General features: G+C 33.6%; 2 protein-coding genes and 1 non-coding gene across 3 annotated transcripts; all 3 read left to right on the forward strand.

Annotated features, from left to right (window-relative positions):
* The first annotated feature begins 950 nt into the window (after window positions 1-950).
* Window positions 951-3,249, forward strand: LOC104087101 (uncharacterized). Its single transcript, XM_009591502.4, has 4 exons — window positions 951-1,219; window positions 1,668-1,850; window positions 1,958-2,017; window positions 2,794-3,249. Exons 1-4 carry the CDS (start codon window positions 1,001-1,003, stop codon window positions 3,088-3,090), a joined length of 759 nt encoding a protein of 252 aa, XP_009589797.1. The 5' UTR covers window positions 951-1,000; the 3' UTR covers window positions 3,091-3,249.
* Window positions 3,250-5,263: 2,014 nt separating this feature from the next.
* On the forward strand, window positions 5,264-7,445 carry LOC104087103 (WAT1-related protein At3g18200-like). Its single transcript, XM_009591503.4, has 7 exons — window positions 5,264-5,533; window positions 5,644-5,706; window positions 5,832-5,948; window positions 6,088-6,322; window positions 6,550-6,708; window positions 6,800-6,951; window positions 7,066-7,445. The coding sequence occupies exons 1-7, from the start codon at window positions 5,349-5,351 to the stop codon at window positions 7,226-7,228; spliced, it is 1,074 nt and encodes a 357-aa protein (XP_009589798.1). The 5' UTR covers window positions 5,264-5,348; the 3' UTR covers window positions 7,229-7,445.
* Window positions 7,446-8,845: 1,400 nt separating this feature from the next.
* LOC117274371 (U6 spliceosomal RNA) lies at window positions 8,846-8,952 on the forward strand. The gene has a single exon (XR_004504480.1). It is a non-coding gene; the product is annotated as a U6 spliceosomal RNA (small nuclear RNA).
* The last annotated feature ends 16,818 nt before the right edge of the window (window positions 8,953-25,770 follow it).

A 25,770-nucleotide genomic window follows, 5' to 3' on the forward strand; every position in this document is an offset into this window, starting at 1 on the left:
TTAATTCTGAACTGCTTAACATACGATTTGTCTTGCATGCATTTGTTGCTTAAGTGTGGAGGCAAACTTGAGCCTTGACTGCCTATATGTGAAGTCCAATGTGTTTTGTATGTCGCCTAGTTTTGACATTTCCGAGCAGCCTAAGTGAGGTCTAGAACCATCCAAAGTAAAGGTCTAATACCTCCTGGACCATAGGTATGAGACGGGTAGTGCACGCATAGGGTACGACCTATAATTGAATTAGAACGCTTTTAGGTAACAACTTTAACATAGTAATCAGGTAGTAGGAGATGATAGTCTAATATGAGTAACACCCCATCTTGAGGGAGTTACGAAGTATTATTTATGTTGCACGGGGTGATCCTTTAGGCTAAAAAACTTAGGAACCCCCCCTCCCCCTGTCTCTTTATATGTTGTTATTGGATCTAAATAGTTGTATCCCCATGTTCGCACTAAGATATGTATTAATCATGAGGTAATAAAGTTCTGTGACTTCTGAACTCCCTTTGTTTATTTGATCACATAGCTTAATCATTTAATAATCCACATAGTCTTAAGTTCGGCCGGGACCCACAGTTATGGACCTCGAAGAGTACCTAACACCTCCTCTTTGAGGTAATTTGAGCCCTTACCCGATCTTTAGTAGTGTTGACTAGTCAAACAGAGTTATTTGCATAATAGGTGCCCTAACACACCTTAAACCGTTAGGTGACGATTCTCCTCTTTTAATACCTCCTTAAAAGAGTTGTCACATGTCGAAACCCGATTTCGTGAGAAAAAAATATGGCGCGACACTAGGTAGAGATAAGGTTACACACATAATACTCATCATAGATCCTACTTATGAAAATATAATGGGTTGTCAATACACTAGATCGTTGTTGTTGTTGTGTAAAAGGGAAAAAACAAAAGGACCAAAAAGAAGCGCGTATAGATTGCAATAACAGTAGGTATATAATCAGAAACCAAAAGTGGGGGACTAACTACAGCCACTTATGAGATGCTGCTGCTCTTTTCTTCCATCCCGTTGAGTTGGGGGATTTTCTGTCCTTCTCAAGTTTCTCTCAACTGCAGTTTCGGAGCCCCTTTTAATCACTCAAAGTTACAAACTTCTCTGAGATTCTCAGCTTTTAAAACCAGAGCAACCTTTGACGAAAAGGACCAAAATTCTCAAGCTTCCATTCTTATTCAAGAAGAGGAAAACAAACAACCCAACCAGGTACCTTTCTCATTTTCTTTTATACTTTTAATTTAAGATTTTAAGCCAGTGGGTGCCGAGTATTCCTTTACTAAAAGGATTTGAACTCAGTAATATATGTTTGTTCTGAAAAAATTACTCCCTCTGTAACAATTATTTGAAACTAAAGGTTGCTACATTCAGAAACAATTTACTATAAAACTTTTTTTTTCCTGATAAGTTTTATAGTGACACAAATGTTATGATATATATAAGACCGTTTAAGACCATTTCAAAACGAGTATACAGTATCTGTTACTTTTTTTTAGCTTAATTAATATGCTAAAGCTCCTTTTTTAAGAACAACCTTTTGCTGATTAGTATATTCTAATTTATTAACTGAGTTTCTATGGGCAATTTGGATAATAAATCTTACTGGGCACTTACTTTTGGTTTTCCTACTGGTTGTATGAATTAAAATTTTATTTAGGAAGTTGAAGAGAGCGTAAGAGTACTGAAAAAAGCAGCCAAAACAAGAAAGGTTGCAGCAAAGGAGATAATGGCTGCTTTCTCTGTGATTGAGAAAGCAAAAATCGATTCTTCAAAGTTTCTTGAAACTCTTGGTGGAACCAAATCTCCTGGGAGGACGTGGATGCTCATTTTTACTGCTGAGGTTTGTAAATGCATTTTGTTTCCTTTTCTTTTTGTGTTTCTTTATGTTACCTATATATATTGTCCAAAATATTTCATTGTAATGTCGAAGCCTTATTATTATTGCAGAAAGGTTTAGAACGAGGTAGATATTTCCCAATTACAGCCGTTCAGAGATTTGATGCAGCTGTAAGCTTTACTTCTTCTCTTCTGTTATCTGTCTTTTAATGTTTTCTTAATGTTGAAGGTAAAACAAGAGAATATTACATCTGAAAATGTTCAAATGACGATTTAGTGTAAGGATTCATATGACCTTTTGAAGAAGAGCTAAATTCTACTCTTAAGGGGGTGATATAACGTTGTTGCTTTTTCTTTTTCTTCCTGTTCTTGTGTCATGTAATGGTCGGTATAGATCAGAATTACACTTTCATTTATGAAAGCTTCCAAATAAAGAGATTCTTATCTTTGTATAACTTAAGCATTTACTATGGAAGAGATGATTAGATCAAATGACTTATCACATGGTTGAGAGCGGGGGTGCTACAGCGATCAACTTCAATAATAGATACTTTTGTTTCTTATCATGTAAACTGTTAGATGAGATAAAATCAAATAATTTAATCTCATAAACCTATTTTGTTAACCAATTTTCCCATTTCTGATTTGTATATCCGGTGTACAATTTGTTATACTAGGGATTTTCTACAAAAGAAAATGATAGAGAACACTTCCATGCTCAATAACTGAGACTACAAAGAGAAGGAAAAAAGAAGAAGATAAAGGAGAACAATTGCATACCCAATGCTATTCATAATATTTAATGGTGCTGTATAAGCAACCTTAATTCTCTCTTTAAAATGTCTGTTTTCTTTAGTTGTTTAGATGAAGAACTCCAATTTCAATAGAGTATATATGCTTTCTTCTTTCAATCACAAGAGGAATAACATGTTTGAACAAAATTTTAGGCAAAGAGGATCGAAAATGGTGTTTTCTTGGGGCCTCTTGGATTCTTGGCATTTGAAGGGAGGTTTTCATGGAAGAATAGGATACTTGCTTTCGTATTTGAGCAGCTTCGGATAAAAGTTGGACCATTGAATCCCTTTGATATCAGTATTAAGGGAAAGGATGAAAGAGAGCCGAGCAATAAGGATAAGGATCCATTTTTCATCTGGTTTTACATTGACGAGGAAATAGCTGTTGCTCGAGGACGGAGTGGAGGGACAGCTTTCTGGGTTCGTTGTCGACGTGTTGGCTATTCCTAAAAGCTTTTGTATGTATGTATGTATGTATAGTTTGACTTTCTCAATGCACATGACATTGGATCGAAATACTATGCTGATGAAATTGTGAAGTATAAGCTATATGTAAAGGAATTAGGAGAGAAATTTGTCAATGTTTATAGAAAGCCTTCTTCTCCTTCACCGTTTCAGTTTTTTCCACTTATGTTTAGTAGATCTTATTCTGAGAATGAAGAAGTCTCTGGAAACTAGATTACAAGGGTATAGAATTAGCTTTTTATTTGCAGATATTCTTGGCTTGTAGATATAATACTGTAACTGTAGCAGAATCAAATGATTCAGAGGTGTTATTGATGATGTTTTTACTATCGAGATTGTTGGTGGCCTCGATTTCATCTTGGTTCACATATCATCTGCTCTTGATATGGCAAATAGGAGAGACTCTTTACATAAATGTCAGTGTAACATCAATATAAAACCATCAGAATAAAGCTCAATTTACCTTAAAACATGAGAGAGAAAAGTGGTAACAATAGCTTCATCTCTCCTACTTCCTCCATTTCACTGAGCCAAAGAGATTTCCAACCCATCACTAAATCCAGGTAGCCTATCTGCTCCCCGTCAAAAAATTTCGTCCCTCGAATCTGCTCCTCGATAAATGCAAACAATTCCTGTACTGACTCTATAGTTTTTTATTTTGCCTCTCCTTCAGCTTGCGTTGCTTGCCATGATCCTATGACGACTTGAACGTGAAAAATAACAATCAGATTGTCTATGATATTTTATCAGATGCATTAACTTGAATAGAATCATTTATTAACCATTTTGCTGTAGTTCAATTGCATTTTTTTGTTTCCTATATACCCGGTGTCCGGTACACGCATTGTGGCCCCGATTAATCCATATTTTCGCCACGTAAGGTCCATTAAAGGGGAAGCGCTACCTGCTAGAATTCTTTCCATTTACTGGACTCGAACCCGAGACTTCTGGTTAAGGGTGGAGGAATTCTATCCATCCCTCCACAACCCTGTGGTTCAACTGCATCCTTCAGAACAAATTGCCCGAAATGGTTCCATCTACATGATGCAGTTGGCTGAGGAGCTTGTTTACTTTGCTAATTTATGAATAGGTTTTAACTTTGTCCTCTGTTAGAAATTTGGTTCATCCATGCTCGCGCCTTTACAATTCATCTGATAAAATAATCTGTCCGGACGATGTTCATGTCTGGAACAAGACTGCCAGCATAACAACATGTCAATGTTTAGTTATTTATCCTGAACATTCTTCTATTATATTGTTTCTTTTTTTATTTTTAAAATAAAAGTCAACGTATCTTGGCTTGAACCTGCAATGCAAGTGCAGTGAAACAAATCCAATTTCAATGAAGTATAGACCGATGATGTCTGATACTGTGTTTTGGGAGTTTATGGCATTTAACTAACAAAATTCCTAATAGCTTATTAGACAAAAAAGTTAATAATAAACTCAAAGGATGGAAACTGAATTCCTAAAAATTGCTGGTAGGACCACACTTGTAAAATCTAGTTTAGCTTCCATTTCCAATCATGTTATGCAAAACCTAGTACTTTATTCGAGATATTTTTTTCTCACCGAATGTAGTATGATTGGCCGCAAAAAAAATATTTCTATGAATAAGCAAAAACTATGCTCTAATATCAGTTGTTGGAAAAAATAGCACACATAAATAATATTTATGGTATGTAGTAAAAGTAATAACGAGCACCAGGACACGGTAATCAACAAAAATTGAAAAAGTAATAATAACACTAAGATATAAACTTGGAAACTCTTCTAAATAAGAAAAAAACATACGGGTCGTGAGGAGCAAAATAATCCATTATAGTAAGGAATTTTATACATGATAGTCCGGAGTAAAATACTTAAGAGACCACTACACACTCAAGAAAAAGAACCTCTTTTGATTTTTTCACCCCACGGTACTGCCGCTCTCACCCTCTATTTTTGCTCATAAACTATTTTTTTAACACTGTCTGTGATACTTCTCACTTCTCACTGCTTCTGCTGTCTGTTTCAATGTGTTTTCAACAAGAAGAAACTCGTGTGCTTATAGAAAATGATCAGGTACCATTGAGAAAATAGCAAAAATTTCTCCTCCACTCGTCCACTCAGAGTGCATATTGTCTTTTTCCAGAAAATGACATCTTTCAATATTGTGTACAGTGTATATGAATACAGAGTAAGCTACTTATCCCGTATTTGAAGATATAAAGCTAGAGGAAGTAATTACAAGAACCAAAGATATGGAATTTACACCTGGAAAACTGAAGCTTGTTGCAGCGTTGTTTGTCATGGTTTTCTGCTCTGCAGGATTTCATATTGTCTCAAGAATTGCTCTCAATATTGGTGTCAGCAAACTTGTTTTTATACTTTACAGAAACATCACTGCTTTACTTCTTTTAGGACCTTTTGCTTATTTTTTAGAAAAGTGAGTAATGATACTTAATTTCCAGCTACAACTATGAACGTGTTGTTATTTTCCTTTCTTGATTTGGTTGAGATGTATAACTTTAAGTTCTTGTGTTCTCGTTTATACAGGAAGGATAGACCACCCCTCACATTTTCCCTGTTGGTTCAGTTTTTCCTCCTCGGTTTAATAGGGTAAGCAAGTAGAGTATAATTTCTCTTTTACTGACAAATTTTCTTAAGGAAATTTTAAATATTAGTACTAGCTTTTATTACTTTCCATTCGCTCTAATGACAAAGTTTTGTTTCCTGGTTCACAGAGTCACAGCAAACCAATCACTTTATATCTTAGGGTTGTATTATACATCACCTACCTATGCATCAGCTATACAAAACTCAGTTCCTGCAATTACTTTTGTCATGGCTTCTGTTTTAAGGTATAAGATCATAGCTGTTTATGAAATAGCACGTACACTGTACTATCTAATTAGATGGTTGTATTGGTTCATTTTTTACTATTTCATACTAATTAATTCATCAGTATACGTAAAGTATATGCCTGTATATGTACCTCAGGTTAGAAGAAGTGCATATTAAGAGGAGGGATGGCATGGCAAAAATTATGGGAACCATAGCAAGTGTTGGAGGTGCCACAATAATCGCTCTATACAAAGGCCCTCCCCTTCTAAGAGGAAGCGGCTTTTCTTCGGATGTAACTTTTACTTCTCCAGAGAAAATGCTGAATAGGACATGGGGTTGTGTTTACATTATTGCTCAGTGCTTATCATATGCTAGTTGGATGGTGCTTCAGGTAGCTCTCAAGATCTTGCATTGTTGTAAAAGAAATAGGAATTAGCAGTTAACACATAGTTTTTGTAGACATAACTCTACTTGAATGGTGCGACCAACTCATCTAAAAACTTGAACTGTCAGAGAAGGTCCACTTTCGTTTACTACTTAATTATATCAGAGTTAATACCTCTATGTATATACACACACCATCAATTAGCGTCTCATGAGACGTGGTAAAATATGCAGGTTCCTATGATGAAAAGTTACCCCGCGAAACTGTCACTTATCTCATTTACATGCTTCTTTGGAGTAATCCAGCTCCTAGTTGTAACTGCTTTTACAGAAAGGGATCCAAGAAACTGGCGAATTCAGTCTGGTGAGGAGGTTTTGACGATTCTTTATGTTGTAAGACCCCTAAAACTAAAATCATCCTCTATCCTTTTAGTTTTTGCACCAATGACCTAATTAGTATGTTGAGTCAAACATTGCATTACAGGGTATCATAAATTCTGGAGTTGTATATTCTCTCGTGACTTGGTGCATTCAGAAAGGAGGGCCAGTGTTGACCGCCACGTTCCAGCCTCTGCAAACAGTAGTAGTTGCTGTCATGGCCTTTGTATTTCTTGGTGATCAGTTGTATTCAGGCGGGTAAGTCCATAAATGGGAAAAGAATAATCGCCATATGTTATGATTCTTGATAAATTTCAGCAGGCATTCGTGTTTTGGATTAAAAGTGAATTATTGACAATTAATCGTATGCAGGCTATTTGGGGGGATTCTGGTTGCGGCAGGGCTTTACCTAGTCTTATGGGGTAAAACTGAAGAGGAGAAAATTGTGAACCAAGATAAAGAAGGAGCAACATTGAGAAAACATCTTGTTGATCAAGAAAACACAGAGGAATGCCCTATTACAGTTCAGGTCTAATAACAATTCATCTACTAAATTAATATGTTAGGACAGTTCGTCTGTACGGCTGGTTTGGGACAAGGCTGCCAGCTTAACAACATGTATATTCAGATACATTCTTCATTTCATTTCTTTTCTTTTTTAGTTTGAAAACAAAAGTCAATGTATTTTGGCATGAACCTTGCAAGTGTAGTACTTAGTATGAAAATTTGTAAGACAAGACTAATTCCTACAACTATATGCTTAACTAGTACTCAGTATACTAGTAATATATTTCCTTTTCATAAAATAAAGTAGGGAGTAGCTACTGGAAGTGCAGCTTTTGATTTCAACCTATGCCTCTGAATTCTGATCAGAAGGTATCCGTAATTGCTATATATGAGTCAACAATCCTTCTCAGTCTATCGGAAACAACCTCTCTACTTTCACAAGACAGGAATAAGGTCTGCGTACACTACCCTCCCCAGACCCCACTTGTGAGACTACACTGAATTTGTTATTGTTGTTGTTGTTTGACTTAGGAATCCTTCTCGGTGTTCCTCCTTATTTTGTAACTTCTGATTGACATGTCAACCTTAGTCCTTATGGCAGAGTGTCGACTGAAAATTAAACTATATCCTCAACTTTTTTGTGTGCAGAAAAGATAGTCTATATCTCTAAATTGGGTATGTTTAACATTCAGAAGCTTTCTTAGTCTCATTGTTTATGTTGCTTACAATAAAGGTGATCAAAGTCCCTTGCAATTTTTTCCCCTTCTGTTTTACCCCATAAGACTAGGTAAAGCCCTGCCGCAATCAGAATCCCCCCAAATACCCTGCATACAATTAATCATGAGTGCCCCTTGAAATTGATCAAGAATCATAACATATGTTGATTATTCTTTTCCCATTTATATCTGACTTACACGCCTGAGTACAACTGATCACCAAGAAACACAAAGGCCATGACAGCAACTAAAATTGTTTGCACAGGCAGGTAAGTGGCAGCAAAAACTGGCCCTCCTTTCTGAATGCACCAAGTCATGAGAAAATATACAATTCCGGAATTGGCAATACCCTAATACAATATCACGGTTTGAGTACTCAAAAGATTAGCTCATTGGTTCCATCTTAAGTCAAGTACAAATATAGTGGATGATTTCAGTTTTAGGGAACTTTCAGCATATAGAATCATAAAAACCACCTCAGCAAACTGAATCGTGTCCCTTTCTGTAAAAACTGCTATAACTAGGAGCTGGTGCATATTTTACCAAGTCTCATGAGACACAAATACAACAACAAAAACAACTATACCATAATTCCAAGTTGTCACTCCATTTAGGCTCATCTTTGTCCAATATTATCTCGGCAAGACAAAAAATTCTACATTGTACCCAAAGTAAATGTTGTGACATGACTAAAACTCATAAATGGTCATTTACTCTAGTAAAGTTATGTCGGGCAGCTATGTGGTAATAACAACAAGTACAGTGTAGTCTCACAATCAGGAATTGAGTTATGTATAGCTGATCCAAAGGTAGGTGATGTACAATACATCCCTAAGATATAAAGTCCTTGGTTTGCTGTGATTCTGTGTGAAGCAAGAAATGTAACATTGTCATTAGAGCGAATTGAAGGGCATAATTACAGAAATATGTGGTCCCTCAAGACAAGCAGTAAATAAAATTAGAACGAGACAGAGAAGATTAGTATGAGTTCTAGACAAGGATGACACTCGCAAATCAACAAATAGTCAAAACTTTTCTTCGGAACAAAAACAAAGATAGATTATGCGCGTGGTTAAATTTTGATGCTCTACTTGCTTACCCCAAAAATCCGAGGAAAAACTTAAACAATAGGGAGCATGTGAGGGGTGGTCTTTCCTTCCTGTATAAACAAGAATGCAAAAGCAGAAAGTTAAATACCAAACAAAAAGGAAAACACATTCGTAGGTGTGGAATGGAAATTAGTACTCACTTTTCCAGAAAATAAGCAAAAGGTCCTAAAAAAAGTAAAGCAGTGATATTTCTATAAACTAAGTACACAATTTTGCTGACACCAATATTTAGAGCAATTCTTGAGGAAATGTGAAAGCCTGCAGCGAGAAACACCACAACAAACAATACTGCAAGAAGCTTCAGTTTCTCAGTTTTTGGTTCCATATCTTTTATTCTCGTAAATTCCTCTAGCTTTATATCCTAATAACGTAATGCAGGTATTAGTTGCTTACTTGCTTTACATATATAGATAATAGTACAGTGAAAGATACCATCGAAAGAAGAAAATGTATGTCGTGGGAATAGCTTCGATCACCGGGATTTGCAAAGTAGGGTATCCGCTAACTCCTAGCAACACAAATATCAATGTTTGTCTTATTTTTTTATCTGTTAAATAAAATAAAAAAATGTAAAATTTGTAAATTTCCATTGAACAAGGCTCTTAAAAATGTGATACATACTTGAAATAGGCTACATTAATTTTACATTGAATATTTTGTAATATGGAAACTTAGATAGATCAGTCTACCTTTAACTATCTAGGCTTGATTGATTTTGGTGCACCTAATAACGTGCTAAAGAACATATGGAACTTAGTCGTTGGAACAAATAATTATAGCCCCTGATCATGTCTTGGCTACTAACCTTAGTCCTTGCAATAGTTTGTCATAGAAAATAGTACTACTTTGTTATGCAGAATAATGCACCAATCGATTTGACAAATCTAAAGTAAGCTAGCAACAATTAAAATAAAATTGTTTGGAATGGCAAGGACATTGGATTTGATAGAACTTTTCCTAGTCAAGCAAAAGAAAAGTTCAGTTTTGTCGGTTGAAATTCAAAAATAGTCAGATTTACAAGTGGTAATTGTAAAATAGCCACAGTTTTTAAAAGTAATCGAGATTTAGTCACTTTTCATGTAAAGATAAATCTGAACGAAAATATTGTTCAAAATCCAAAAAATATTCCAGTATAATATACTGGAGTTCAATTTTTTTTTACATGTGAACTTCTAGCATAATATACTGGTCCAGCATAATATGTTGGAAGTTCATACACATGTGCTCTAATCTTAAGTATATTATGCTGGAACTCTCCGTGTGTTGTAGTTCCAGCATAATATGCTGGAAGTTCATACACATGTGCACCAATCTCCAGTATATTATGCTGGAACTTTCCGTGTTGCAGCAAAATGGTGGCTATTTTTTAATGATTTTACAAACGTTGGCTATTTTTCAATTACCAGTCCGAAAACTGACTAGTCCGTGCTATTTTCACGTTTTATCACATATTCGAACACAGTCCATGTTATCCGAATTATTCAATTTGGAATTAAATAATAATAATAAAAAAGACTAGTTTATCAGTTTTCATATTGTCGAAAATTTCGATATTAGTAACCAAGACTAGTCGTTACTGTAACTCTCTATATATCATGTAATTTCCTCTTCGTTACCCCATCTATCAATAGATAATAATAAGTATTCGATAAATAGATGTTCATTAGCAAGATCAACACCATTAATCAGGGACGGTGCTACGAATTTAACTGAATCCATAACATGAAATATGAATTTATATATAAAAACCTACTAAAATTTTAAAAAATATTAGATTTGAACTCATAAGTTTAACAGATGCAATGTTAAAAATCTTAAAATCTAAACGCATTAAATTTAAATCCTGAATCAACCTCTATCACTAATAAAGAAGCAGAAGCAAGAAAACAAATACAGAAATAATTTCAGCTACACAAGAACATTTCAGTTGAACGCCGTTTGGTCCATAAGTAGTAGATGTGTAAAATAATGGATTATGAAAAATAAGATTTAGCTTGAGGCGTGTCAAGTACACTATTCTTAAGGATATTGCGCATACCGTGTTAAATAAAATTAGACGTATCCCCCGAATTCAACAAGGTCTTCTAGTATAAATTAGGAGTAGAAATAACAAAAATTAACAAAGACACCTCAACACAATAGAAGAAAAGTATTTACTTTTTCACCTTCTTCCAAGACGAAAACAAAGAGGTATATATATAGTCTAAAAAGAAAATAGACAATCTGATCAGAAACGTCCAAGCCATAAAGGCTTTTCCAAGATACAATACGTTAAATTTTAAGCCATTAGGATTGGTCTATTGACTTTTCAATACTAACGTTCAAATCCATACTAATGAGCATTTAATTGTCAGATTTATTTTGTCCCAACTGAATTCAAAATTAAACTAATTTTCTGTTACAAGAATATTTAAAATAATTACTATAATAAAGATTCATTAATATAATAGTACGAAAATGAATCTAGACATAGTTTTGTAATATTTCTTTTTAAGATATCAAAACTATTTTCCTATCAATCCCCCACATATCTCAAAAATAATATTTAAAAAATAGTGAAAAACAATTTGCTGGGTTTTTACAAATGAGCATAATGCGTCGAAGTTGGTGTCTCTTGGATTATGAACGAAGACCTAGATAAAATAAGATTAAACTTACAGAACAATTAGTAAAGTTTAGAACTTCTATGAACCAAGAATTCTTTTTTAAGTTTAGTGTCTTATCTATCACATTATACCCGCACACACTTTGTTGTTTGTCGCGGTTTTGCGCTAATAGGCCATGCGCGTGCTTAGTGTTCATGAATGCTCTAGAAAACTTTTGCCATAAATTTCATAGGAGCGGCCCCACTCCACACTCATATAGGTTCATCCATCAAGTGTATTCTGCAGTGCAATACACTACCTATAAAAGGTTATGGATTATTGGATTAAGAGTTTAATAACTCAGCCTCTCATTCCTTGCAATCTAGCACTATATACACACACCATTGGAAGGGACATAATTTAATAGTGCATATTTAATCAACTAATGACTAGTTATTACCCATATGAACCTACTTCATGGGATCTCCAATCACATAGGTTGGGTTACCATCATTATTGATATAACTCAAATTGACAACAGTCTCATACCCCTCGATATTTCAGATATTATTTTTCTTCCCAAAGGTTTAGTCAGAGGATCTACCAAATTCATTTCTGACTTCACATAATTTATGGAAATAATTCTATCTCTCAGCAGATGCTTTATCATATTATGTCTCAATCGAATGTGTCTAATCTTCCCATTGAAGGATTTATTTTTAGCAATGGCTATACCTGCCAAAAGGTTCTTTAACCACTCGGCCTCATTACCAGCCAATTCCAATGCCACAAACTCAGATTCCTTGTTAGATCTAGCGATTATTATTCGTTTAGCTGATTTCCATGCCACAACACCCCACCAAGGGTGAACACATAACCACAAGTGGATTTTATCTCATATGAATCAGAGATCCAGTTAGCATCATTGTATCCTTCTAATACAGTGGAAAATTCACTATATTTGATACCATAGTTCATGGTACCTCTCAAACATTTCATTACTCTTACTAATGCATTCCAATGATCATGACTCGAATTTTGAGTATATCTACTCAATCTACACACAACATATGCAATATCTGGTCTAGTAAAATTCATCAAATGCATTAGGCTACCAATAATTTGAGCATATTTATTTTGATTTACAACATCTCTCTTTTACTTTTTTAATTGACTACTAGTATCATAAGGAGTGATTACAGGTACCACATCAAAATTATCAAATTAAGAATTCTTTCAACATAATGTTCTTGAGTTAACATCAAGCTATTACTCTCTTATAATTTCATGCCTAAAATAACACTATCTTCTCCCACGTCTTTCATCTCAAAATTAGAAGACAAGAAAATTTTGGTTTTATGTACCAAATCAAGACTAGAACTAAAAATAAGTATGTCATCCCTATAAAGGCAAATAATAACACATGTACCATCTACAGATTTTACGTCGGAGATGGCAGACCTACTTCCATAGTCTCTTGAACGAGAAGGGGGGCATGAGCATTGTACTGGGTGATTTGGAACTCTCCGAGAGCCGTTGTGACTTTGGGTATTATAAGCGGATTAGAGTGGATGAAGTTGAGAGGACTATGCGTAAGATGAGCAGGAGCAAAGCGACCGGGCCGGATAAAATCCTAGTGAAGTTTTGGAAGAGTGCGGGCAAAGCAGGCTTGGAGTTGCTCACTCGGTTACTTAATGTTATTTTTAGAACAAAAAAGATGCCCGAAGAGTGGAGGTGGAGCACGGTGGTTCCTGTATACAAGAACAAGGGTGATATCCAAAATTGCAATAACTATCGGGGTATCAAGCTACTTAGCCATACTATGAAAGTCTGGGAGAGAGTGGTAGAGCTAAGGGTGAGGAGGAGTGTGTATATTTTCGAGAACCAGTTTAGTTTTATGCCGGGGCGTTCGACTATAGAAGCTATCTACCTTGTTAGGAGATTGATAGAGCAGTATAGGGAGAGAAAGGACTTGCATTTGGTGTTCATCGACTTAGAAAATGCGTACGATAAAGTTCTGAGGGAGGTTTTGTGGAGATATTTGGAGGCTAGAGGTGTACATGTTACCTACATTAGGTTGATTAAGGACATGTATGATGGGGGTAAAGACCCGAGTTAGGACGGTGGGTGGGGACTCAGACCATTTTCTGGTTATGATGGGGTTGCATCAGGGGTTGACACTCAGCCATTTTTTATTTTCTATGGTGATGGATGTACTGACGCACCGCATCCAAGGGGAGGTGTCGTGGTATATACTATTTGCAGATAATATTGTATTTATTGACGAGACGCGAGACGGTGTGAATGCGCAATTAGAGGTATGGAGGCAGACCCTGGAATCTAAAGGTTTCAAGTTGAGCAGGACCAAGACAAAATACTTGAAGTGTAAGTTCAGTGGCAAGACTCAAGGAGGGGAATGGGAGGCGTGGCTGAAATCGCAGGTCATCCTAGGAGAGGGAGTTTTAAGTACCTTGAGTCTATTATTCAGGGGGATGGGGAGATTGATGAAGATGTCACACATCGTATTGGGGCGGGATGGATGAAATGGAGACTCGCTTTCTGTATTTTGTATGACAAGAAGGTACCGCCGAAACTTAAGGGTAAGTTCTACAGAGTGGTGGTCAGACCTACGATATTGTATGGGGCTGAGTGTTGACCAGTCAAGATTGCGCGTGTCCAGAAGATGAAGGTAGCAGAGATAAGGATGTTGAGATGGATGTGCGGGCACACCAGGTTAGATATGATCGAAAATGCGGTTATTCGCAACAAGGTGGGTATGGCCCTTATTGAGGACAAGATGCTGGAAACGCGACTTAGGTGGTTTGGTCATGTGAAGAGGAGGAGCACAGACGCCCCGGTGAGGAGGTATGATAGGTTGACATTAGAGGGCCTACGTAGAGGTAGAGATAGAGGTAGGCCAAAGAAGGTGGGGAGAGGTGATTAGGCAAGACATGGCGCAACTTCAACTGACCATGGACATGACCCTTGATAGGAAGGTATGAAGGTCGAGGATTAGAGTAGTAGAGTAGGTAGTCTAGAGTGTTCATAACAGTAGTATTGGCATGCAATCTCGCTTTCTACTGGTTGTAGATTTTTATAACTAGCCATTATTTTCTTTCATCGTTGATCACCTTACTGTCTTGTTGTTTCTATTCTGCTTGGCCCTTCTTGTGTATTTTTTCATTAATGGGGTGCTATGCTTTTCTGAGTCGAGAATCTATTGGAAACAACCTCTCTATCCTCACAAGGTAGGGTAAGGTCTGCGTACACACTACCCTCCCCAGACTCCACGGTGTGAGATAATACTAGGTATGTTGTAGTTGTTATTGTTGTTGTTGTTGTAACATCTACACATTTTGTATAAACACATTTATCTACTTCAATTGATGAAAAATCCCCATTAATCAATACTTGATCAAATTTTTCATGCCACTGTTTAAGTGCTAGCTTTAGACCATACAAAGATTTTAGCAATTTACATACTTTATTTTCTTGGCCAGACACTATACAACCCTCATATTGCTCCATGTAAATTTTCTCTTCTAAATCACCATTTAAAAATGCAGTTTTAACATCTATTTGGTGAGTATAAATTTAATAAATAGAAGTCAAGGCAAGTAAAACACGATTAAGAAAAATTCTAGTTACAAGAGCATAATAACCAAAATAATCAATATTTTGCTTTTGAGTAAAACCTTTTGCAACAAATCTAGCTTTGTGTTTATCAATCGAAGCATCCGGATTGAGTTTCTTCTTAAAAATCTATTTACAACCAATGAGTTTAGCTCCTGTAGGTAAATCAACTAAAATTCAAGTTTTATTTTGTAAAATTGAATTTATTTTTACATCAATAGCTTCTTTCCAAAATGAGGCATCCGACAAAAATATAGCTTCAGAATATGTTAAAGGATTATTATCCACAAGATAAGTATAAAAATCATTACCAAAAGATTTTTCTTTTCTTGGTCTTTTGCTGCTTCTTAAGTCCTCACTTTCAAAATCATTTTGAATAATTGGAACATGTGAAATATTATCACTTGGAATAATAGGAGCATCGGAAATATTCTCAATATTTAAAGGAAAAATATTTTAAAATTTTTTAGCATTTTTTATTTCAACAATAGTATTGTGTTCAAGCACATCACTTTTGACTACTATAAATCTATATGCTACACTACTTTCTGCATACTCAATAAACATACAATCAGATATTTTAGATCATATTTTTCTTTTCTTAGGATCGGGTAACATAACTTTGGTAAGGCACCCCCGCACTTTTAGATATTCAAATTAGAGGGATAGCCTTTCCACAACTCATAAGGAGTTTGACCCGTTTTCTTATATGGAATCCTATTTTGTAAATGACAGGAAGATAAAATGGCGTCACCCCAAAGATTATCCGGGGCACCAGAACTAATAAGCATGTTATTCATCATTTCCTTTAAGGTCCTATTTTTCTTTTGCTACACCATTTGATTGTGGAGAATATGGCGGTGTTATCTCATGAATTATTCTATTTTTTCCACAATAATCATTTAACAAAATAAATTCACCACCTCTATCGGATCTAACTCTTTTGATTTTCTTATCCAATTGATTTTCTACTTTAGATTTATAAATTAAAAATTTATCAAAACTTCATCTTTATTTCTTAATAGGTAAATTTTTGTATATCTAGAAAAATCATCTATAATGTCACATAATATTTTTCCCTCCTCCAGTCATAGTTTGTTTCAAGTCTTCTAAATCAGTATGGATTAAACTTAACAATTCAGATTCTCTAAATACAGATGCACATGATTTCTTAGTTTGTTTAGCTTCAGCACAAATTTCACACTTATCAATATTTGAATAATTAATATTTGAAATGAGACCTTCAGAATCCATTTTCTTAATATAAGATAAACTAACATGTCCTAATCTAGCATGCCATAAATTAAAAGAATCAATTAAATAAGCAAAAGAACTAGCTTTTTCATTCATAACATTGAGTACAAACAAGCCATGGTTATAATAACCCTTGCCAATAAAATTATTATTCTTGGTCAACACGACCTTATCAGATTCAAAAAAAACTTTCACCCCCACTTTTCTAATAATCCCACAGAGACCAATTTGGTTCGGGTACTAGGAATATGCAACACATCATTCAATGCCAAAGTTTTGCCAGATGTGAGTTTGAGAAGAACTTTGCCTTTTCCAAGAACTGGAGTAGTCCTTGAGTCACCAAGATATACAACTTCTTCTCCTTCCTCAACTTGAGTGTAAGACACAAAGTCTTTTTTAGCACATATGTACCTAGTGGAACCAGAGTCTAACACACAATCTTTCACATTGGCCACAAGATTCACTTGGGAAAAAACCGCAACAATTATGTCATCCTCTTTGACTTCAGTTAAATTTACTTTAGACTTAGCGGGATTATCATTTCCAGCCTTTATCCGACATTGAGCAGCATGATGGCCAGGTTTGCCACACACAAAGCAGTTACTTTTTTTCTTGAAGGTTTGATTTTTGGTTTTGGGCTTATAATCATTTCTTTTATCATACATGTTGTTTGATTTGTTCTGGCACTTGTTGTTCTCCACAAGGTTGGATCTTATAGCAATTTTCTTTCCTTTATCAGCAACATCTTGCTTGCAATTGGTATTTTTAACTATAATATGCTTGACCAAGTCCTTCAATAATAATTGCTTGTGTTTGTGCTTCAATTGTTGTTTGTAGTCACTCCAAGATTTAGGAAGTTTTTCAATAAGCACACCAGCAACAAACTGTTCGGGTGGAGAGATATCTTCAGATTTGAGATCTTCAATGAGCTAGATATTCGTTGATTTGTGCAGTTATGTCCTTGTCCTCTGTCATCTCCCACTTGTAGTAGTTTCCAATTACAATTTTTTGTTTGGTAGCGTCTTCAGTAGTGTACTTTGTTATCAAAGAATGCACACGTTCCTGCCAGCGCTTAAAATTATCTTCACCAAAAAGCTCAATTTTCGAAACATCAAGAAAAGGTTTGGTATAGGTAATTGGTGGTGGAACAACAATAGAAACACTAGGTACACCAGGTGTAGTAGCAACAACAACAACATTAGCAGCGTTATTCTCCATAATAACAACGTGGGATATCCTTAAGATTGTTGTAAAAATATTGGATTATAGAGAATACGATTTAGTTTGAGGCGTGTCAAGGACACTGTCCTTAAGGATATTGCGCCCACACCGTGATGAATAAAATTAGGCTTATCCCCTAGGATTCAACAAACTCTTCTAGTATAAATTAGGAGCGAAAACAGCAAAGATTAATAAAGACAACCCAATACAAAAGAAGAGCAATTTTTAGTTTTTCACCTTCTTCCAAGATGAAAATAAAGAGGTATATATAGTCTAAAAAGAAAATAGAGAGACTATTGTCACACCTCCTTTTTACAGGGAAATGAGTTTTTACAATTTAAGTGACATTATTGAAATGCGATTAACTTATTTTATTTTTTGAAGAATCGCCACTTGGAATAATTGTTAAGGTATCCCAAGTCACCGTTTATTTTAAAATGTCAAATCAAGAAAAAATATTTCTGTTTAAAATCTGCGAAACGCAGAAGACCGAGTAAGAAATTCTAATAATCCGGGAGAAGGTGTTAGGCACTTCCGGATTTCGTGATTTTAGCACGGTTGCTTTACAATCATACATGGCTTAATTAACAAGTTATTACGTGTTTTAGAACCTATGTGTATTATATTCTTTTACCACTTTTTATTACTTAGTTATGGAATTAATCTTAGAAAATGATCACGTGTGTGCGGAGCCATTTTATTCGGTGTGCTAAAATAATGTTACGCGTACGTGTACACAATTAATAACACTTAATTATTTATTAAGATTGTTCGGCGAAAATCGCGCGAACGCATACCTTGATTTATTTTGAAATCATAATTATATCACACGAACGTATACATAATTATGATAATATTTTTAAAACGCGCCTAAAGCATTCTAAGCGAATTGGTAAGTTGTTTATTTTTCTAGATTTTAAGATGACTGCGAAAGTCTCAGATTATGGATATATGTGTGGAGAACCTCACTCGTAAGATTGAATGCATTATGTCTGCATTAGTTGCTAATACCTTTGTCCTTTCTGATTATCTAAAAGTGATAAATTGATGTGTCAGAACTATTGGGTTACTACCAAGCTTAAAGAGCCACATTAGTATTGTTTGTATGAGATTCAAACCAATTCATATCTACTAGGCCGAATGGCTAAATGATTCAGGCCTATTGGGCCCTACAATCCCATAGCCATGGACTCTGTGTGACCTGTCATCAGATCAGGCCCAATGGGCTTGTGGCGACAGGGCCCATTAATTATCTCTAAATACTATAGAAAACCAACTCATAGGCGAGGTTGTGTATGTGTCCAGTTAATCAAATCCAGAATAATTTCTAATCAAATTACTAATTCAATAGTTAAACTACAAAATCAGTAGTTGAATAACCTGAATTTATTACAATAATAACCAAAAATATCTAACCTTCCCCTACTGTTTATTTGTTGTTTACTCCCTAAAGCCTTTCACCTAGAAGCTTCCCAACAGTTACACCCAAGATTCCCTAAGTTTTCATATTTCCCTTAGCCCCTTTAATTCCCAGTTAATACCTCTTTTGTTTTACGGCAAAGAATCAAATATACCCTTGTATTTTCAAAAAATGATCGAAAAATATCCCTCGTTATACTATTGGGCTATATATACTCTCCTCGTCATACTTTGGAATAAATATACCCTTATTTTGGATGGAGTGCCACGTGTCAGCACTAGATGAAAACGACCAATTTCTTCTTTTTTTTTACCCGATCCGTTGTAAAAAAACCCACCACCCGACCCGTTTTAAAATTCAGTTTTTTTAAAGCATATATTTTGTAAAAACTAAAATTTATTTTTATAAAAACTGAAAAAAAAAAAAAAGAATTTGCAAAATACATATCTTTTTTTCAGTTTTTACAAAAAAAATACATTGCAAAAAAATAAAAATATTTTGCAAAATCTTTTGAAGGGAGGAGGGGATGAGTTCTCAGCCGTGGGATCTGGGATGATCAGTGGTGGGGATCACTTAGGTCCAAAACGGGGTCGTTTAGTTTAGTAGCGGGGCTGGACCGGGTAATGGGAGTGGGTTGGGGCGGATCTGATAGCAACTGGGTCAATATTTTAGTCCATTTAGCCCAATTCCAATAAAAGACCAAACAGCCTCTCTCTTACCTTTTTTGTTTTAATTTCGGAAATAGCCACTTGACCAAACTCTAATTTCAAGCCTAAATTGCTAAAATAACCTACTTAAACTTTTGGTCTAACAATTAAGTTAATGATTAGTGAACTAAACTTAGATAATTAGTTTAAGCTAAAATATAGAAAACAAGAATGATTACGTGTATTTTTTTTATGATTTTTATATTTTAAAAATGCAATTAACATGCAACTAGATGCTAAAAAAAATACAATTAAAGTCTAAAAATGTAAAACATGAAAGATAAAATATTTTTTACTTTTTTCATGATTTAAAGACATTTCTAATTATGTAAATTGCAACTAAATGCCAAACAAACAAAAATAAAATAGGGAAGAGACTCCTAAAATTCCATAAAATCAATTAAAATTATTTTGGACTATATTTAGGAGTATTTTAAGCGTAGGGCAAAAATTACGTGTTTACAACTAACTATCTGATCAGAAACGTCCAAGGCATAAAGGCTTTTCCAAGTTACAATACGTTAAATTTTAAGCCATTAAGATTGGTCTATTGACTTTTCAATACTAAAGTTCAAATCCATACGAATGAGCATTTAATTGTCAGATTTATTTTGTCCCAATTGAATTCAAAATTAAACCAATTTTCTGTTACAAATATATTTAAAATAATTACTATAATAAAGACTCATTAATATAATTGAAAGAAAATAAATCTAGACATAATTTTGGAATATTTCTTTTTGAGATATCAAAATTATTTTCCTATCAGTAGAATTGATAATGAAAAGGAATGACAAATGGACTGACTTAATTAGCCATGAAATATTCCCACCTGCGTAGAGTTTTTTTTGTCTTTCCCCGTTTGCTTCAAAGGTTATACTATATATTTCCCATTAAATAAAGCTTCTTTTTGTCACACCATCAGCAACTTGATTTTCTTCCCAGAACAAGGTACAGGTTGATATAACTACTGCTCCTTATTATATTTTTCATTAGATATTTTCTGGACGTGAAATAATTTATTTGTAAAATACCAAAATTTGGGAGATGAAGACACGATAGTTCCTCAGATTTGTTCATCAAATTGATTTAGGATAGCACTTGGGGAGAAGTTTCACTAGAAATTTCAATGTATATCCCCGAAAGTCATGAATAAAAAGCTTAGGAACAGGGACTGAGCTAGAAGTTGAAATACAGTTTGGCCGTAATTTTTCATTAAATAATATTTGTATTAAAAAATTTATTAATATATATATATATTAAATTTAAAATTCACTTATTAGCTCTTGTAATAATCAAAAACTTGGCCCCACTTCCGCGCATGAAGAAATATTAGTAGAAATTTCAACGCAAGGCCTTTATGCATGGGTCCTACTTAACATGGCCCCACCTCTACTATCACCTTTCACAGTTCCATAAATTTGGGTTGTTCACAAAGAATTTTATAGTTTGCTCTTTGATTGCTTCTGGTGGGCCACGTTGTTGTTTTTCCTCTTGTGTATGATAGGCGTTGTTAATGTTATGTAAGTTAAAACACGTAGTTCTTGAACCAAATATTGTTTGAAGTAACAAAAATTACTCCAAACAAAATCTCCATCTGATTCTTATTTTCTACATGCATGCTAAGAGTTAGGTTCGTCTGGCTCTCACTAGGATTAGTAATGTCATTCTCGACTTTATACTTGTTGAAGTAGTTATTATTAGTAAAACTAGCCAAAAAAGACACACTGTCCGATGATATATTAGCTATATATATAAAACATTTCCATTTGGTTGTGACTTGTGCAAAACATTGTCCTACCTCCGATGTTTCCTTGCGTACCGAGTTATGATACGTTTAGCTGTCCGCTTGACATTCATAGGATTAATAGAGACGTTTATGGGAAAAAGAAGAAAGAAAACTGGAAATAGGATGCATTTGTGATTTGCCCCTTGTTCAGATTTATAGCCCGTTAGGGCCAAGTTTTTTCAAGTTCAAAAATACTATTTTTTCAAAAGAAAGTATTTTTTTCCAAATTTTAAGTATTTGGCCAAGCTTTTAGGAGAAAAAAAGTGCTTCTGAGGAGATGCAGAAGCACTTTTGGAGAAACAGAAATAATTAATTTCTTCAAAAAATAATTTTTTGAGAAGCACTTTTGAAAAAAATACACTTAGAAATACTTTTTTAAAAATTGGTCAAACACTAATTGCTACTTAAAATACTTTTTAAATTAATTAGTCAAATACAAAATACTTTTCACAAAAAATACTTAAAAAAAAAACACTTGAAAAAAAAATACTTTTAAAAAAAATCAATTCCCAAAATAAGGTAATTTTTTCTGGTGCCTTGCCAGACCGGCTATTAATACCTATGAATGGTGGTTAAGGAGACAAACATATAGTTGCTTCCAGATAGAGATAATGGAAATTTATACCCCACCCCACAACTGATTTTGACTATTGGTCGCCCCTAATATCTGACAATATGAGAGACAGAGAGAGAAAATAGGTTATAGGACCACCTCCGTATATCTTGTTCGCTTCAATATTTATGTGGCAAAATTTAGAGCATCTTTGGCCAAGCTTCTTGGAAAATATGTTTGGCTCGGATGAAAAAGTATTTTTGAGCCATAACAGAAATAGTTTTTTAAATTTTAGCGTCTTTCAAAAAGTTGAAGCAGAAATATGAAATTAATTTATTCATAACAAAAATATCATTGTAATAAATTTATATTTTTTAAATTATCCTTTATTAATATAAATTTGTTCTTCTCCTTTTCTTTCTACCATACCTTTCTTCTCTTTTTTATTTCCATCATTCTTTTATCCTCTTTCTCCTATTCCTCTTCAAAATATTCTCTCCATTATAAATAAATCTTTTCTTTTATATAGTAATTTATAGGAATAAATTTTTAATTTATATTGAATGATATATTTTGATATATTTAAATTATCATGTAAGTAATAAGTAATACTAGGTATCCAATATTGTTTCTTTGGAATAACTATATTTTATATTAATTAAAATCTTTAATTTATATTGTTACTTTATGTTTTATATTTTAGTTGATTTTTTTAATAATAAATATTTAAATTCATATCTCATTTTAAATAGTACCAATTACAAATTAAATCTTTACTGTCATTTTTCGTAATTTGATACTCAAAAGTACTATTTGAAAGATTGGCCTAATACAATTTGCTTACAAAAGGTACTATCCAAATGAATTGGCCAAACACAAACTTCGACTATGTAAAAGTACTTTTTCGAAAAATACTTTTGAAGAAAAAAAAAGTATATATTAAACCTTCTAATATATATCATAATAAAACTTCTAAATTTATGATTATAAATATATTATAATATTTACATAACTATAAAATTTTTGAAACATATTGTTAAACCTTTTAGAACATTTGTACGATCGAAAGATCTTTTCATTAAACATAACATGTAAACGTTAAGTTGAATTATTTCAAATTTTAAAAGTTATTATTCTTGAAACAAACTAAAACAACATTGCCCACATAGAATGGAGGGAGTATTTTTACATGCTTTGCTTGAGCCGAAAATTCATCATATATAATTTCTTTATCCGCATGAAATACAGATAAAGTCTATGTATTCATAACCTTTCTCATACCTTATTTATGAGACCATATTGAGTATAATGTTGTTATAAATGAAGGGAGTATTTATTTAACTAGAACTGGAATTTTGTATACGAATTATATTCATCAAAGACGCTTGCCCTTTTAGACATTTACCTTAATTATAGCCTGTTCGGTCAAGTTTTATTTTGGGCCAAAAGTACTTTTGTTCAAAAATTGAGATGTTTGGCCAATCTTGTAGAAGGAAAAAAAAAGTTCTTTTGAGGAGAACCAGAAACAGATTTTGAGAAGTAGAAAAATGTAGCTTCTCTTTGAAAGCAGTTTTCTCAAAAGCACGTTTTTAGAAAAATACACTTAGAATCAGTTTTTAAAAGTTTGTCCAAATATTAATTATTGCTAAAAAATATTTTTTAAATTAATTAATCAAACATAAATCGATTTTTATAAATATTAGTACTTTTTAAAAAATATTACTCAAAATAAGGAGATTTTAGAAGTTTGGCCAATGAAGCTATTAATCACCTCTCCATCCACCATTTACACCATCTTTTTTATAGTTTGCTGAAAATCTTTGGTCATAGAACTCAAGCTGACTGTATGGAGGCCTACATATAGCATGTATTGGACCGTGGAATATAGCCAATAGCAGACTCTGCAACTGTTTGGATAAGCTTCCTGTATTATGACTTTTGACAACTCGACATCCTCCTTTTTGCCTTTTTTTTTTCTTTCCCTTTCGCACAAATCTCCATGATCTCTCTTCCCTAACATGCTCAAATGTTTAATACTACTACTAATTCTGAATTTCTTGTATTAATGTACTACTTATTAGGTTAAGTTTGGATGCATTTGGATTATTTTGTTAAGTATAATATATATCATTTTGTTATAGGTATAAATAATGAATAATTTTGCTGAAAAGAAATCACTATATTAATTTTCTTTATTTCTGCTGAAATTTGAATTAATCTTATAACTTTTATCACTTCATTAATTACTAGTTCAAGATTGAAAGTAAGACGGCCACTACACAAATTCCTGTCCACACAAATGGACCGGCTAACATTCCGCCAATTTTTTTGTTTCTCAGATTGTGACATTTCAATTAAGTTTTTCACACTTCCACTTGGCTTTTGCTTTTTCCGTCTTCACCGGCCTGCTCTAGCCTGAAATAGCATCAAGAATATGTTCATCAGCTGCAGGGGCCAGACCCTAAAGCACCCAAAAATTTAAGGTCCTCTAAATTACTATTTCTCTCTCTATAACTGTATATTATTTATATAATTATTTCTTTTTATTATTAATAATTTTTTTTTTGTCATATTAATTTTTTATAACTCAATTTTTTCTTCTAATTAACATAACCAAAATAGTTTTCTGTCAATCTTATTTTACGTTTTTACTAAATTATATTTCTCTATTTATTAGTTAATCACGTAACTATATCTAATAATTTAACTTATTATTTATTTTCCTTACATAAATTATACTCTCTCCGTCTCAATTTATATGAAAGTGTTTGACTTAACATGAAGTTTATCAAATAAAGGAAGACTTTTAAAACTTATAATCTAAAATTAATCATAGAAATTTGTGGGATAGAAATCATCTCATTAAGGGTATAAAGAAAAATCTAAAGTTAAATTTTTACCAAATATAGAAAGGGACTGAATAAAAAAAAGGAGTCACATAAGTTGGGATAAACGAAGTATGTTTTATAAGTTTTCTCATTTCAGTTGTAATGCAATAACATTAAATTCATTCAATTTTTTTTAGTTCTCATTTTTTTCATTTCACATCCTCACTTGTCTAATTTTTTAAAAAATGATGCTCATTAAATTTATATATATATATATATATATATATATATATATATATATATTAAGACCGCTTTGCTTTAAGACTGTTGAGCCGCCCTATCAGCTGTCATTGCGGAGATGAAAAAGAGCAAAAAAGATGAATGGGTAAATGTTGACTGAAAAGAAGTAAACCAAGCTTCTTCACTTCTGAAGGTTAATTTCACCACTCTTCTTCAGGTAAGCAACTCTCCCTTCCTTGAAATAATTATTCCTCCGTTTTTTTTTTCTTTATGTGTGTGTGTGTGTTTATTTGTTTCCTTGAAATGGGTACAGCTTTTTTCTCGAATTCTTATAATATATCAAAGAGTCGATGCTAAAGTTTGAGTTAGCTACAAGATTATATACACGGTCACATCACAGCCGTTAAAAGGATATTAGTAAAACTTCTCTGGCATTGAAAAGGTTTGATTCTCTGTTAATTAACGATTCTGAACTTTGTTCAACGTATACGGAAGTGAAGCTTTTTGATAATCAT

Source organism: Nicotiana tomentosiformis, chromosome 6 (genome assembly GCF_000390325.3).
Source record: "Nicotiana tomentosiformis chromosome 6, ASM39032v3, whole genome shotgun sequence".
NCBI classification, from domain to species: domain Eukaryota; kingdom Viridiplantae; phylum Streptophyta; class Magnoliopsida; order Solanales; family Solanaceae; genus Nicotiana; species Nicotiana tomentosiformis.

Bases quoted from the DNA above. Each gene is read 5' to 3' on its own strand.
- LOC104087101 (XM_009591502.4), top strand. From the start codon at position 1,001: ATGCTGCTGCTCTTTTCTTCCATCCCGTTGAGTTGGGGGATTTTCTGT. The intron at 1,220-1,667 runs GTACCTTTCTCA...AATTTTATTTAG, and splicing joins AAAACAAACAACCCAACCAG to GAAGTTGAAGAGAGCGTAAG. The intron at 2,018-2,793 runs GTAAGCTTTACT...ACAAAATTTTAG, and splicing joins TTCAGAGATTTGATGCAGCT to GCAAAGAGGATCGAAAATGG.
- LOC104087103 (XM_009591503.4), top strand. From the start codon at position 5,349: ATGGAATTTACACCTGGAAAACTGAAGCTTGTTGCAGCGTTGTTTGTC. The intron at 5,949-6,087 runs GTATAAGATCAT...TATGTACCTCAG, and splicing joins GTCATGGCTTCTGTTTTAAG to GTTAGAAGAAGTGCATATTA. The intron at 6,952-7,065 runs GTAAGTCCATAA...AATCGTATGCAG, and splicing joins GATCAGTTGTATTCAGGCGG to GCTATTTGGGGGGATTCTGG.